General features: G+C 30.2%; 1 protein-coding gene across 2 annotated transcripts in view; it reads left to right on the top strand.

The window, feature by feature from the left end:
• The window catches only part of LOC118199880 (extracellular matrix organizing protein FRAS1-like), a 284,180-nt gene extending 278,548 nt beyond the window's left edge, over window positions 1-5,632 (top strand). For both annotated transcript variants that reach the window (XM_085821910.1, XM_085821908.1), the window contains one exon: window positions 5,070-5,632. In XM_085821910.1, the coding sequence (XP_085678036.1) occupies window positions 5,070-5,573 (504 nt within the window). In that variant the 3' untranslated portion in view covers window positions 5,574-5,632. The remainder of the gene's footprint in view (window positions 1-5,069) is intronic.
• The last annotated feature ends 7,988 nt before the right edge of the window (window positions 5,633-13,620 follow it).

Here is a 13,620-nt window from a genome sequence, read left to right as displayed (position 1 = left end):
AGGTATTAAAAAGGGCATTGATGTGAAACTTAAGATTGTTCCTGAATTTAATTTCCGTTGTCAGGTATATCTTATTGATTCCGTCTCAGCCCGACAGATAATACAAACTCATTATGTTGTATCAAGATCACCTTACTATTTTTTGACATATTTCGAATAACAGTTTTTAGTGGCACTCTTTCATTAATTTTTCAAAATAACATTTGTATTTTTTACGAATGAACGTCTTTTAAATAATAGCCTTATCATAACCTTTTTTCATACTTCGCCTAAAAATAATTTGGCATTCTAAAGAATGTCTAGGTATTATTATAGAATGCCTAAAGAACATATGTAATAATTCTCATATTTCACATGAGAAACGTCCGCCAATATATATAATGCCTAGGCATTCTATAGAATGCCGGCGTTTCATACTTTGCCAATAACAGATGCATAAAGTTGTAAAATTATAAAGGCAATGTGAATAGAAGTGTGCATATGCATACATATATATATAATCAAGACATCATAATTAAATCGAAATTGGTGATCAACTATCTAACAGGAAAAAACAAATAAAAATATAACAAACGGTTGAAAATTCTTTGATCTCTTTCAAGGAGCAGCTGAAAATTTTTTAACAGAGCAATGTTTCTGAATTATATATATATAAAAAAATAATAATAATAATAATAATAATAATAATAATAAAAAAACTGAAATTTTTCAGATTTTAAATTACGTTCAAAGGGGCGTTTTTTTAACGTTTTGAGTGTTACCTTTATTTATTAAATATCATGTTCTTTGCACTCAAACCATAAAATTCAGTTCAAGAGCAATATCCCAAAATAATGTTAAATTAAGCATATCTTTAGAATTTCCGATATACACAGTCTCGCGAGCTGGAGATAAAAGTATTTTTTTTCTATATAACATTGCCATTTCTCGCTTTTAAAGCATTGAGTTTGTAAATCAAAAATTCGTTAAAGTTTTACAAAATATAAAATCTATAATAAAACAAATTCCAAATTTGGGATTTCAGATGCCCATATTTGCAGTAGGATTTCGTCATTCAAAATTCGATGGCTCTATGTACCATTGTTTTATCACAATGCGAGAAATAGACAATCATTTATGCAGATTTTTCATTATTTAATTTCTTCAAATATAATGCAGGACTCTAACATTTTGTGGCAACAGTTTGAAAAGTGAACTGACGAATTTAAAAATAAGAGCAAAAATGTTTTAAAAAAATAATTTAAATTAAAATGTAAAGCCATTAATTTTTTAAAGAATGCTATTAAAATTAAATTACAAATTTTTAATTAACCATCAAGACATAATCTGCTCCAAAGTCACCCTAAACAAATAGTACTGTCTAAAAATTAAGCAGTATAAAATAGAAATTCTCAGAATCAGAAAAACAATTACAAATCAAAAGCAATTAGTTAAATTATTATTTTTCAATAAAAGCTGAACCCCAAAAATGGTGAAACTGCTAAATAACTGTTGCAAATCCAAAGTAATTAAATTTTTCAGTCAGAATTTAAGAAAACGAAACTAAGTTATTTTAGTTGAGAATAGAAGCCTACAAGCCTAAATTAGGAAATATTTCAAAAAGCAATAGGGCCAAAATTAGGAAAAAGAGTTCATTTAATATTAAATTATATTAGTTAAACAATTAATTGAATGGAATAGTAAAAAGAAAATTAAAAGACTGTGATAAAGATGTTCCTTAGTTTCATTGTTAGTGTTCCATGCAACTGGAAAGCCGATGTAAAGTGTTGAATTGCATTAAGAAATAGGATGGTAGTTTGGTAAAATGGAAAATAAAAATCCAGAAGCACAAATGAGTTGTATAACAGTCACCTGCAAAAGTGAAAAATGAAGGAAGCTGTAAATGTAGATAAATTTTATTACAGAAATGGAATGTTTAAAATTGTGAAAAATTAAACTAAATTTAATTTTTTAGTTTTTAAACTAATAAATTATTTTGGAATTTGGGAATTGCTAGATAAATTTAATAAAAGCATTTTAAATGTGTGGGAAAAGGGGAAGTTTAATAATAGCATTGAATTTAATAATACAAAGCTAAAAAAAATTTGCATGTCATTAGGAGTACAAAAAATTCCAAAAAGGGAAAAGGTGAATAATAAAAACTCATCACATCCTTGGCACAAAACAAAAATGGCTATTTGTTAGTAAAAGAGATTGAGGGAATTATTACACATCCATAAAAAATACCTCCAAATATGTGTTAAGTATTTCCTATTATAACAATAAAAATTTAAATAAGTACTATTAATTAATATGAGTAATATTTTTATATTATTAATAGCATGCTTGTATCTGTAATTATACATTAATTTATAATTATCCAATAATTTTTAGTAATTACATCTATTTATTAACATTTTAAACAAGTAATATAATCCTAGTTTTGCAGCACTACTTAATGCTGGAATTGTTAATGAAACGTTTATAGTTTTATTTAAACTTGATTCTGTCATTTGAATTACTTTTTAAAAGGCTTCATGGAAAGGGGGGTGGGCAATTCTGACCCCAATTCAAAAACTCCTGAAAACAGTTACCTTCAATAATGCCAAATAATTCAGAATATCAACTTGGTAAATGCAAATTTTCAAACAATTCCGTAAGTGAAGCGAAAAGTAGAATAATTTTTAATTTATGTTCAGCAACATTCTTTCTCAATTATATACCATGGTTTATCTACATTTCTTAAAATAATTGCTAAGTTTAGCTTGCTTTTCGGGGTGGGATCAAAAGATTTAAGTTCCAAGAAGTACTGTGTTAATAGTATAAAGATCAGTTCGATCAGCAAGTCAGTCTTCACAGCTTCTTAGCCCTCAGTTTTCCAAGGATGTTGCACATTCTTAAATAAACCCTGTAATTAAATGCACTTTTAAGAGTAGATCCAATGCAAATTTAATTCAATCTGTCAATACTCAATGTTTCTGTTTTCCATTTTTTCAGTCTAAGCCTAAAAATTTACAATACAGTCAAAAGTCGTTAATCCGACCTCAAAGTTACAAACTTTCTGCGCATGCATCAATGCATGCGCGTTTAATGTATAACGGACAGTATACGCTAAGCTAAAATTATCTATCTATTTCAGTTAATGTTGCAGATTGCGTTGTTCCTTAATCTTCGGATTGGATCCGGCTTATTATTTTTTGCAAACTGTTAGAGCAATTTTATAAAAGTAAGTTGGAACTTACGATTATGTCAAATAAGAATTTCCGATGCTGGAGCTGCAAAAGGATCTACAAAGGGAAAGCATGTTTCGATGTCCATCAAACAAAAAAGTGGAATTGCTGCAAAAAATGGATAAAGACTCCTTTGTTTATCTAACCATTCCGAAATTTGTTTATCAATTTCAGGCTGCTCTGCGCGGAGGGGGGGGGGACATCACGGCGCACAATGAACTGGAAGTTGATCTGTCAGCACTATCCTTATCTTCAGAACAGATGTTTTTATTTTATTCGGCTTATAATTCCTTACTAAATGTAGTATTTCATCTCGATGTACTTCGTCTTTGATATGATTTAAATCAAATTCCTCGTCGTTATAAATATCACGAAAACAAATCAAATAGTTTTCTGGTTGCAATTTTCTAATTTCGACTATGCATAATGTATGCTTTACGCATGTGCGCGTTGAAAGAAATGTTTAATAAAGTAAACAAATAAATAAATACTAATTCAGAAGTCAAACAACAAAAATCAGCGTTATATTTACAAAATTTTCACAGGACTAGTTTCGATGGTTTTACCGAACCACCATCTTCAGCTGCAAAACCGTAAATCCGGTTAAAAAATAATTTACGGTTTTGCAGCTGAAGATGGTGGTTCGGTAAAACCATCGAAACTAGTCCTGTGAAAATTTTGTAAATATAACGCTGATTTTTGTTGTTTGACTTCTGAATTAGTATTTATTCGGCGTGTTATTGTGTCTTAAATAAATAAATATTAAGCTTTTTTTTTTTTTTTTTTTGTAAATTTTGATACCCTTTAGATCAAAATTGCTCTTTATTTCATAAATTACAGTTTCATATTTTTAATTTTATAATTTCTGCATGCCATCTTACCAGATTTAAACTGATGATCTATAATTTGGAAAAATTGATAACCCGGAATCGCCGAAGTCCCGACATGTCCGAATTAAAGACTTTTGACTATTGTTTTTCCCTTCCTGTTTCGGTATACAAGTACCTATTTATTTGAAGTTTCTGACTTCTTTTTATGTTTTGATAGAAATGTTTTTATCTTCTCAAATAACATTTGGCAAATTATCTGCTGATTTCATTTCAGCAATGAAAGCAGTTGTTTCAGAATGCAAAGCATTTTTTTTTTTTTTTTTTGCATATAATCAGCAAGTTCTATGTGTGACACTTTCAAAATACATTCAAGCTCCCTTTTCAATGAATTAAGTTTTCCAGATTAGCTAATGAATTTTGCAGCCTCCACGCAAATAAAAGTTAATAACAGACAATTTTCAAGGTTACCGTCTATGAAGATTGCATGTCCATATGATAAGACGATATGTAATGATAAGAACATGTAATCTGGATCTCAAATCCAAAATTCTGGCTGTATCCAGATTACAATCACCCCTGCCAGCTATAGTGAAATCAATTACTAACTCCAGTTAAGAAAAAATAGGGTTGGTTTATTTAATTGAAAAGACAAAACTAATGAATATTATCTGGCAAAGGGATAAGATGATGCCTAGGAAGATACTAATTACATAAAACTAGTGTTGCATTAGCCTTTTATACATTATTTATCCAACAAAAAAGCAATTTTTATTACCATACTTCTGGTTAAACTGTGATTTGTTCAACTAATTTTCTGTTTCAGATGTCTTTTAAAAAAAATATTGTATATCCCTCTCCCTCTGCTTACTAGTGTTTTACTGAGCATATATATGTGTATTTAAATGTATGTTCCACTAATATTGAAAACATTAACATTTTGAATGAAACAATTAGGAAAAACTAAAGAATTTGCATTTTCAATATCCAATAATGCTCAATTTAATGAGATGTGGAAAATTTTGATTTTCAGATTAGTTCTAGTCAGCAATGGTTCTTACAAGTTATCTACAGCATTAAACCTATCTATGGTTTCCGTCGACAACGTTCATTAGAATCGATAAAATTTTATATGGAGGAAGAACAAAATGGAACTAACATGAAGATGATTTCTTTACAAGCTTTGGTTGCTGAGACAGCAACGACATCTGAAGAAATAAAAAATTTACAAGCCACATTTGGAACTCATCACATTTTGTATATAATATCCGTGTTGCTTATTATTGTTGGTCTCATCATCATCAAGTCCAAATCAAGTTATACAGAACTATTTAAATTTTCTAAAGCTTCAGATGCACTGTATACATGGATTGGATTTTTCGACACACCACCGTCCAGTCAGCTGCCAAGTAATATGCTTTATCAAGTTCAATGCAAACAAAAAGTAAAACAGAAGCAAATATGCAGAGTGAAAGTATATTCACCAAAAAATGAGATCAGTTTTCCACAATCATCAGAATCAGGAACAGAAGTTTGATACAAAATTTAAGTTTTATATGTATAAATTTTAAATAAACGTTTTGATAAAGGAAATTACACTACTCAGTTTTTATTACAAATATCACTTTAATCTTTCAGAAGTATACATTTTTTATCCGATTTCCTGCTGTAATTATAACAACTCTTGTGCTCAAATAAGTGAGGTTGATAATTGCATAACAATAATTCTTATTACAGCACTTTGCTCAAGCTCCTACATCATAAATCAAATTAATAAACCCTCAGACTATCTCATTTGACTGCAGACCTATGGTAAATTCAAGAAAGAAATCAAATAAGGTAACCTTTAGACTATGACTTCAAAATAACTGATAATGATAAACTAAAAGACACAATGTGGGATCAAATACACATATCAGTCACTGCATTAGGAGTCTTTTATAATAAAGTTTCTGGCCTCCTCTATTGCAGCATATATTCATTAAAGAACAGCATGTACTCAAAGAGATCTGTCTTTAAATCATTCATTTTGGGTGTAAATAGTTTCAGATAATTGTTTTTTTCTCTCTAAACAGCAGCCACCTGAAATGATAAAAAGTCACTGTGAAACTCCAGTAACCGTATCTGAATAGTTTTTGTATAATGAGAAGTACAGATATCATTTATCAATCTTCTTATGATAAAAGCATATCATTGGCACCACATTATCTATGCAGCAATATCTGAATACCTAAATTTTAGATATTTACACAAGAAACATTCATAATTATATTGAATAATTTCAGCAAATTATTTTACCTTCATCATTTTAACTATTGTATGAATTAAACATTTGAATTTTTGACAAAAACTGAATCTTGGTAAATCTAGATAACACGACTAAGAATCAACTTTCAACTGCTAGCAGCATTTGATTCCACCTACAGTGAACTATTTTCTGTCGCCTTTATCTTCATTACTCTCCAACCACGGCATCAGGGTTCGTACACATTTCTGCACATGGAAATTAAGTACTTTTAAGGACCATTAATGAAAAAAATTAAGGACCTATGAGCAAATGGGAACTGAATAAATTAAATTAAAAATATTACCTATGCCTGAATTTCACTTTTGTAATACCATCCTAAAAATAAAATAGATCCCTAAGTAGTATGCATTATTACTAAACATGAATTAACATAATTATTAATAAGTTTGAGAATAAAATAAACTTTATGCAATATATCAAGTAGCATTAAATATTTTACACTTATAATAGTTGGGCATATTTGAAAGAAGATAAGTGACATTTACGTTTTACTAACAGTTGGATTTTTTTTATGTCTCATTTTGTCACATACTTGGTCAGTCTAGAGCAGGGATGTCAAACTCATAAGTGGGCCAAACAAACAAGGTTTAACTTTAGGCGGGCCACACACACAAAAAAAAAATAAATAAATAAATAAATAAATATTCATAGAAATGTAGATTTATTTTGAATAATACAATAATAAACATATATATTTATATAGAAAAGAACAAGAAAAACTTAATGTTTACGTCCTGATACTTGACATCTCTTCTCTGCTATTATCTTTCCTTATTCGGGAGGAATTTTGTTTGCAGTGATAACTTTAACGCTGACCCAAGGTGAGCATCGTTAATACGGTTTCTAATAGGAGACTTATTACCTTTCATGACTGAAAATAACTGCTCGCACCGAAAGTGCTACCAAACATGGAAATAATTTCATATGCGAATTTTCGAGTATTTTCAAACCTGGCTGGTAAATATTTGTAAAATTCAGGCACGCCCACTTCAATGAATTTTGCTTTCAAATTTGAGTTGCATTGAATCTCGATCACCTCCATTTGCATATGGCTGGGTACTAAGTCAATACTTATTGAAAAAATCGAAGAAAACAAAAAAAATTTGTCTTCGAGGGAACTAAAATCATTAAACCTCGTTTCAAATTAAGTTGTTAAATTTGCAATTTTTTCTGTGTATTTTTGATACGAAGAAGTATTATCTAAACTTGATTTGTTCATTCTGCACGTCGGGAAGTGCGTCAAATCTTCATTTTTAAGTTGGTTTTCCCAAAGAAATAGTTGACATTTGAATGCTTTAATTATGTCAAACGTGTTCATAACGATATGATCTTTTCCTATCGTACAAAACTATGATTGGAAAACTGAGACCATGAGTTCGGCCACATTCAGCTATCGGGGGATGCGTACAAGTTCTGAGTGCACGTGTCCCCCAAAAGCCAAAGGTCTGAATGCTAGCTACTCACACGCATTTGTAATTTAAGTAGTCTCTGTGTGTGTCAGCTCGCTGTGAGTAATCTAACAACACTGAATAAATTATCGTTAATTACTTAGCAGTAAACATTTCATTTTTTTCTTCATTGATATCTTATTGCATACTTGCCAACCTATGACACTCAAAAATCAGGAGATTTTTTTAAGAAATCGGGAGATTTTTCACAATGTTAAAAAGACTTTAAATGAGGAAAATATAGTTTTCAATAATGAATTAACTTTAAATAGTAACTAATTCTTAAATGCAAGCAACACAAAAATTCCTTACACATAAAAAACATTTTTATTATTTGCATCGTTTAAGAAAACAAAACAAAACAAAAAAAAAAAACCTTTAATCAGTTTTTGTACAAATGGTATAAACAGTGGCAGATTTTGCTTTCTTTAAGAAAGAAACTTCATAATTTTGTTCATAGCAATTGCCACGTAGGCCTGCTTTCACTAATAAAAGTTTTCTAATGTGTCATCACTAATATTAGATCTAAATTTAGTCCTCGTTTTCGCAACAACACTGAAAATCCTCTCACACTCTGCATTACTATGGGGAACTGTCAAGATGGCCAACATAATTCTAGACAGTTCTCTATATTTTAAAATTCCATCAGCATCTTTCAGTTTTCAGTTTAAACTCCACTGGGTGTCAATCCTAGCTGATTTTATAACTTCATTCAAGTTTTCTAATTGTAAGCTGCTATTATGCAGCTGTTGGACCTGTTTCAATTTTTCCTCCTTTTTAGAACTCCTTTCAAGATTATAATAAATATCAACAATGTGTTCATCCACATTTATTGGTAAAGAAGCTACTCCTTTTTCAGCTGCTAAATTTAAGAGGTGACAGGTGCACCTCATAATCTGCAAATCTGAATTTTTCTTTCTGAAGATACCTGCAACACCAGTCTTCAAGCCTACCAATACTGGTGCATTATCGGCACCTAGTGCTAAGCAATTATCCAGAGGGACTGCATTTTCTTTTAAAGTTTTAATAATTAGCTGTGCTATATTAAAGCCTGTCAAATGTCCTTCCAAAGTGGGGACAGAAAGTAAATTGCACTCAATTTCTGAAGACTCTGGATTAAAAAAAGAAACAACAATTGGATGCAGTTTTGAATCGGTATTATTGCTTCCATCCATAGAGAGGCAGAACGGAGCTGTTTTAATGCAATCAATAACTGAAGATTTATTTTTCAAATCCATTTCTTTAACAATTGCACCTCTTTTGGTTCTTGCACTTAAGTATTTCTTAGCGATTTCACTATCAGGAAACATTTTTCTAAATAAAGCTGCAGCGTGATGCGATGCATTCAGTGGCAGGTTGTGCTCCAGTAAAAAGGCAGAGAACAGACATTCTGCATTAATAACTTTTTGATTTTTTGTTTCCGAAGAAAAATTTAATTTTTCGTTTTTTTTTTTTTTTTTTTTCAAAACAGCTCATGTTGCCCTTGTGTTTTTGTGTACGCACATGTTTGAGACCATCCGCCCTTCCACCATGCGAAATCGAAAAATCGCAACGACAGGCGGTACACATCGCAAATTTATTACATTTCCTTGAGGAAATAATTGAAGGAAAGTGAACTGTGTACGATTTTTGAAACGTAAACGAGTATTTCAATTTTCTCGCAGACATAACAAAAGATGATAATTTCTAAAACTGTTTCCCCAAAGGTACGTGTACTCACACAACTCAGGACAAAATGACCGAAATAACTAAAGAACATCCAAATAACAGCTTGTTTTGTCCTCATTGGCTAATATATGCCAGATGACACGCAGTGGAGCACGATGCCCATTGGAGAACTGGAGAAGGACGTTTCTGGATACGTATATGCTCTCACTCACAAAGCAGAAGTTATCTAATTCGCAAGGTTTTGTTTTAGATATAATCTAGAGAAAATTCATTTGCTTCGGACGTCCAAAATCACTTTTTTTGTTCACATAACAAAGTATTAAGCCAAGTTCCATAAAAATCGTGAGAAATTTTAAGAATAAGAAAAAGTCGGGAGAAATATATTGTAAATCGGGTTGGTGGGAGAGCGGTCAAAAATCGGGAGAGTTGGCAAGTCTGTTATTGTATTATTATATATTGGCCGGGCCACAAAATATTTGTTGTGGGCCGCATGCAGCCCGCGAGTTTGACATCCTTGGTCTAGAGGTTTAGTAACTAGCAGGTGGATTTTATGTCAAACGGCATAGGTTAAAATGAGAAGTAAGATAATAATCAACATGATTAATAACAAAAAAACAATGTTGTCACCGCTGCTGCTTGTCTAGAGACAAACCTGCTGATCAGAACAAACCTGAAAGGCCTGATGTAGACAAGGTTGGCAAGTGTTGAAAATTAATCAGGGTCTGTTTGATGCAGTTAGTGTCGTAGCTTTGTGTAGAGTTCCAGGGGTTGTAAACCAGTTATTTTAAGTCTCAATAGATACAAATAATAAGTTTTACTTGAATTTTTACATTTTTGTGTTTTATCTTGTGACCATAGTGAGTATTTATGAAAAGCAATAACTCGCTTTAATATGTAGAAATAAATTTAAGAGTAAGAAGTTAGTTATAAATAATTAAATTAGGTAGTTTGATAACCTTATCCAGTATGAATTTACATGGCCACTATTAAATTTTATTTTTATTGTTAAAAAAGCCCCATCAAAATCTAATAAAATTTCAGAGTTTAAAATACATGTAATTTATGACATTGATTCTTAAACGATAGTAGGATAATTACACATTAAAAGCTACAAAACATAAATGTTTTGTAACAACAACATTCAACAAAATATTTATCCGTCATTTTAATTTGAAGCCTTCCCAAACATTTTGGCTAGTTTATATTGATTTCCTTCTCTTTAAGTACCTTTTCTAACAATTAGAGATTTCTCTTAATATGCAACCTAATGCTCTTCCTAGTTTCTATGTGCTTTATCTCCTAACTTGTCAACCTCTCCTCAATGTATCTATGAGGGTTTACTTGATCTGGTAAAAGTTAAATAGCCCCAACCCCCCCCCCCACACCAACCCGATATACGTGAGGCAAATTATCACTATGTCTGAAAGTAACTAGAATATCAGACAAAGAACTTAGAACATTAAGGCATGTTCTGATGCTAACAAAGTCAATTACAGCTCATAGTGACATAATTAAACAAAAACAGTCAAATTCAAACTAAAAACGTGAACTAGTGGTCATAGTTTATAAAATTTATTTTTAATTTAATCTAACTCAGTAACTCTATCATACGAGGAAATAGAAATGGGAAATTAAAGGCTGAAATCATAAACAATAATTTCCATAATAATAAGTACACATATCTTTGAAAAATAATTTTCTGTATACATTCAGGTTCTTTCTTCAATAAGTTTCCTTTTCATTTTAGAATTTTTTGACTTAATTAAGGATTTCTGTTATTCTAAAAAAACACTAAATGCATTTAAAATGTATAGAAAAAGCGGCTAATTTTATTTCTTTAATATGAACATTCTAAAGAAATATGAAATATATATGGTAAAGGTCATTATAAATTTGTTTTTGGTTATCGAGCTGATGTGGCAGAATTTTTAGAATTTAGTAACACATCGAATAACAAAATCTAGAAATGGCAAAACTTTTAGAAATTAGAGCAGGCATTGGAAGCAGAATTTAGGATCCACAAAGATTGCATCAGGTGGGAAAATACCTATGCTATGTGTATGATGCATTAAGACATATTAGATGAATCTTTTAAATTCTAAGTTTTCAATTTCTTTATTAATAAAAAACCTTTTCCATAATGCCTGCCCATGTGATGAGATTAAAGCAATTTTTGATATACTCCATGTTTTGTGTCTAGTGAAAAGTAGAGAAAATAAAGGAAAGATAAACATGTTAAGAAAAAATTCTAGTATCAGAAGCAAAACATTCAAATATTATGTTTTCATTGTTCTTCCAGACATTCTCCGAAAAGTAAGAAATTCATTGGAAACTTTCTGTAAAGTACATCCATTATGTGTTGATACAATGGAGACATTTTTCATTTTGTCACACATTTCTCAGAATCTTCTAGAATCGTGGGTCTATAAATCTGGCCTTCAAATTCTTCTAAACTTTCTAGGCTGCAATGTCTAAAATCCTAAAATTAAAATTATCCCTACCAATTCTGTTACAGCAAAAAGCCAAAAATATTTTGGAAAAAAGGGAAAAAGTGTAAAACTAATTTTATAAAAAAACCTGATGCATATTCTGAGACAATTACACAGTGAAAACTCTTACTATGAAAAAAATTAAAAAGAAGACCTTTTTAATTAATTACTTAGCTAATTTTGCTTTTGCTAAGAGCTGTTTCGTAAATTGTGCTGTATAGCATTATACCTTATTTTTCAGATTCAAAATATTGTATAATAAGTTGCCAAATTGAAACTTTATAATATGGCATCAAAAAATAAAAATGTTTTATTTTAATATTTTTTAAATATAATTTCAATATATTACCATTATCTTAATGAAATTTAGCAATGTTACGTTTTAAAAAAATCATCAAAAAATTCAGAATGACAAATTTTCCATAGAATTTGATCTTAAAATCGGCAAAATGTTGATAAGTGGCCAAATTTAAAACCGTTTAATAAAATAATTCACATCCTCAAAAGCAAAAAGTTGTTTAAGAGCTCTTTATTAGAAAAAATTAATTTCAAAATGCTTATGTTTCACTTCTTGCTTAGAAACTCGAGTATCCCATCATTTATATTAGAAATAGAAACAAATTATAACTCATGAACCCATTCAAAAGATAACCATATATGTCAGTGAATTGAAAAAAATATTCCTCCAAAATGCTAATTCACACTCAAAATGGAAGTCGTAAAAACAGACAGAAATTTCAGATGATTAAAATTAAAGACATTCTGTTGATTTTGGCCAAAATTAAGGACTTTTAGGGAAAAAAAAAAAAAAGATTTAAAAAAATTCTAAGGACTCTTTAACATCGTACGAACAGTGGGCATGTTACACTCTACATACTGTTCATACATAAAATTGTCATTTAATCAAGTTATATGCAGAGTGTGGATTCTTCTCTTCAAGTTAAAAGACAAGATATGGACAACATTTGCTTATGAAGGAAAATAATTTCATTTCAGTTGATTGTTCTGACAACTTATTTCTCTGCAGAACAAAAATTTGCAGTTTTCTTGCTTAGCTAGCAACATTTTTTCAATAGCAAAACAAATTGTTAAAACATCACAACTCTTACAATCTATAAAAGTTAACTCTATTTTGATATATAATGCATTTTTATTATTACTGTCACAAAGAGCCTGCCAAACTCCTGCTCACTTAAATATGCCCTCTTAGCAAAAAAAGGATACCAACTCCTGCTTTAGAGATTTCAGATCACACAAGTCTCCTCAACAACTGAAAGCATATTCTCTGGTAGTATGCGAGTGCATAATTTTATTTATACATGCTAAACTACCACATCACTGAAATATGCTCTCTTAGTAAAAAAAAAAGTATACCAACCCCTGCCCTACAGATTTCAGATCACACAAGTCAATTCAACAACTGAAAGCATAAATATTCTCTGCAAGTATGTGATTATACTCATGAGTGCATAATTTGTATTTATGCATCATGAATAAATGCTACATTGCTTTTAATTTAGCGGACATCATACCTATTACATAGATATGCTTATTAAATTTCCTAATACAATTTTTTTTAAAGACATCTTTCAAAAATGTGAGAGAAGTAACAAAAAGGTGGTGACATTATTCAGAAATTTAAACTGAAATGTTACATTTAATAATTTTATT

This window comes from Stegodyphus dumicola, chromosome 8 (assembly GCF_044657685.1).
Source record: "Stegodyphus dumicola isolate Sdum_Otavi_A_Nest chromosome 8, ASM4465768v1".
NCBI classification, from domain to species: domain Eukaryota; kingdom Metazoa; phylum Arthropoda; class Arachnida; order Araneae; family Eresidae; genus Stegodyphus; species Stegodyphus dumicola.
Note: the sequence above shows the minus strand (reverse complement) of the source record. Positions and strands in the feature narration are given on the sequence as shown.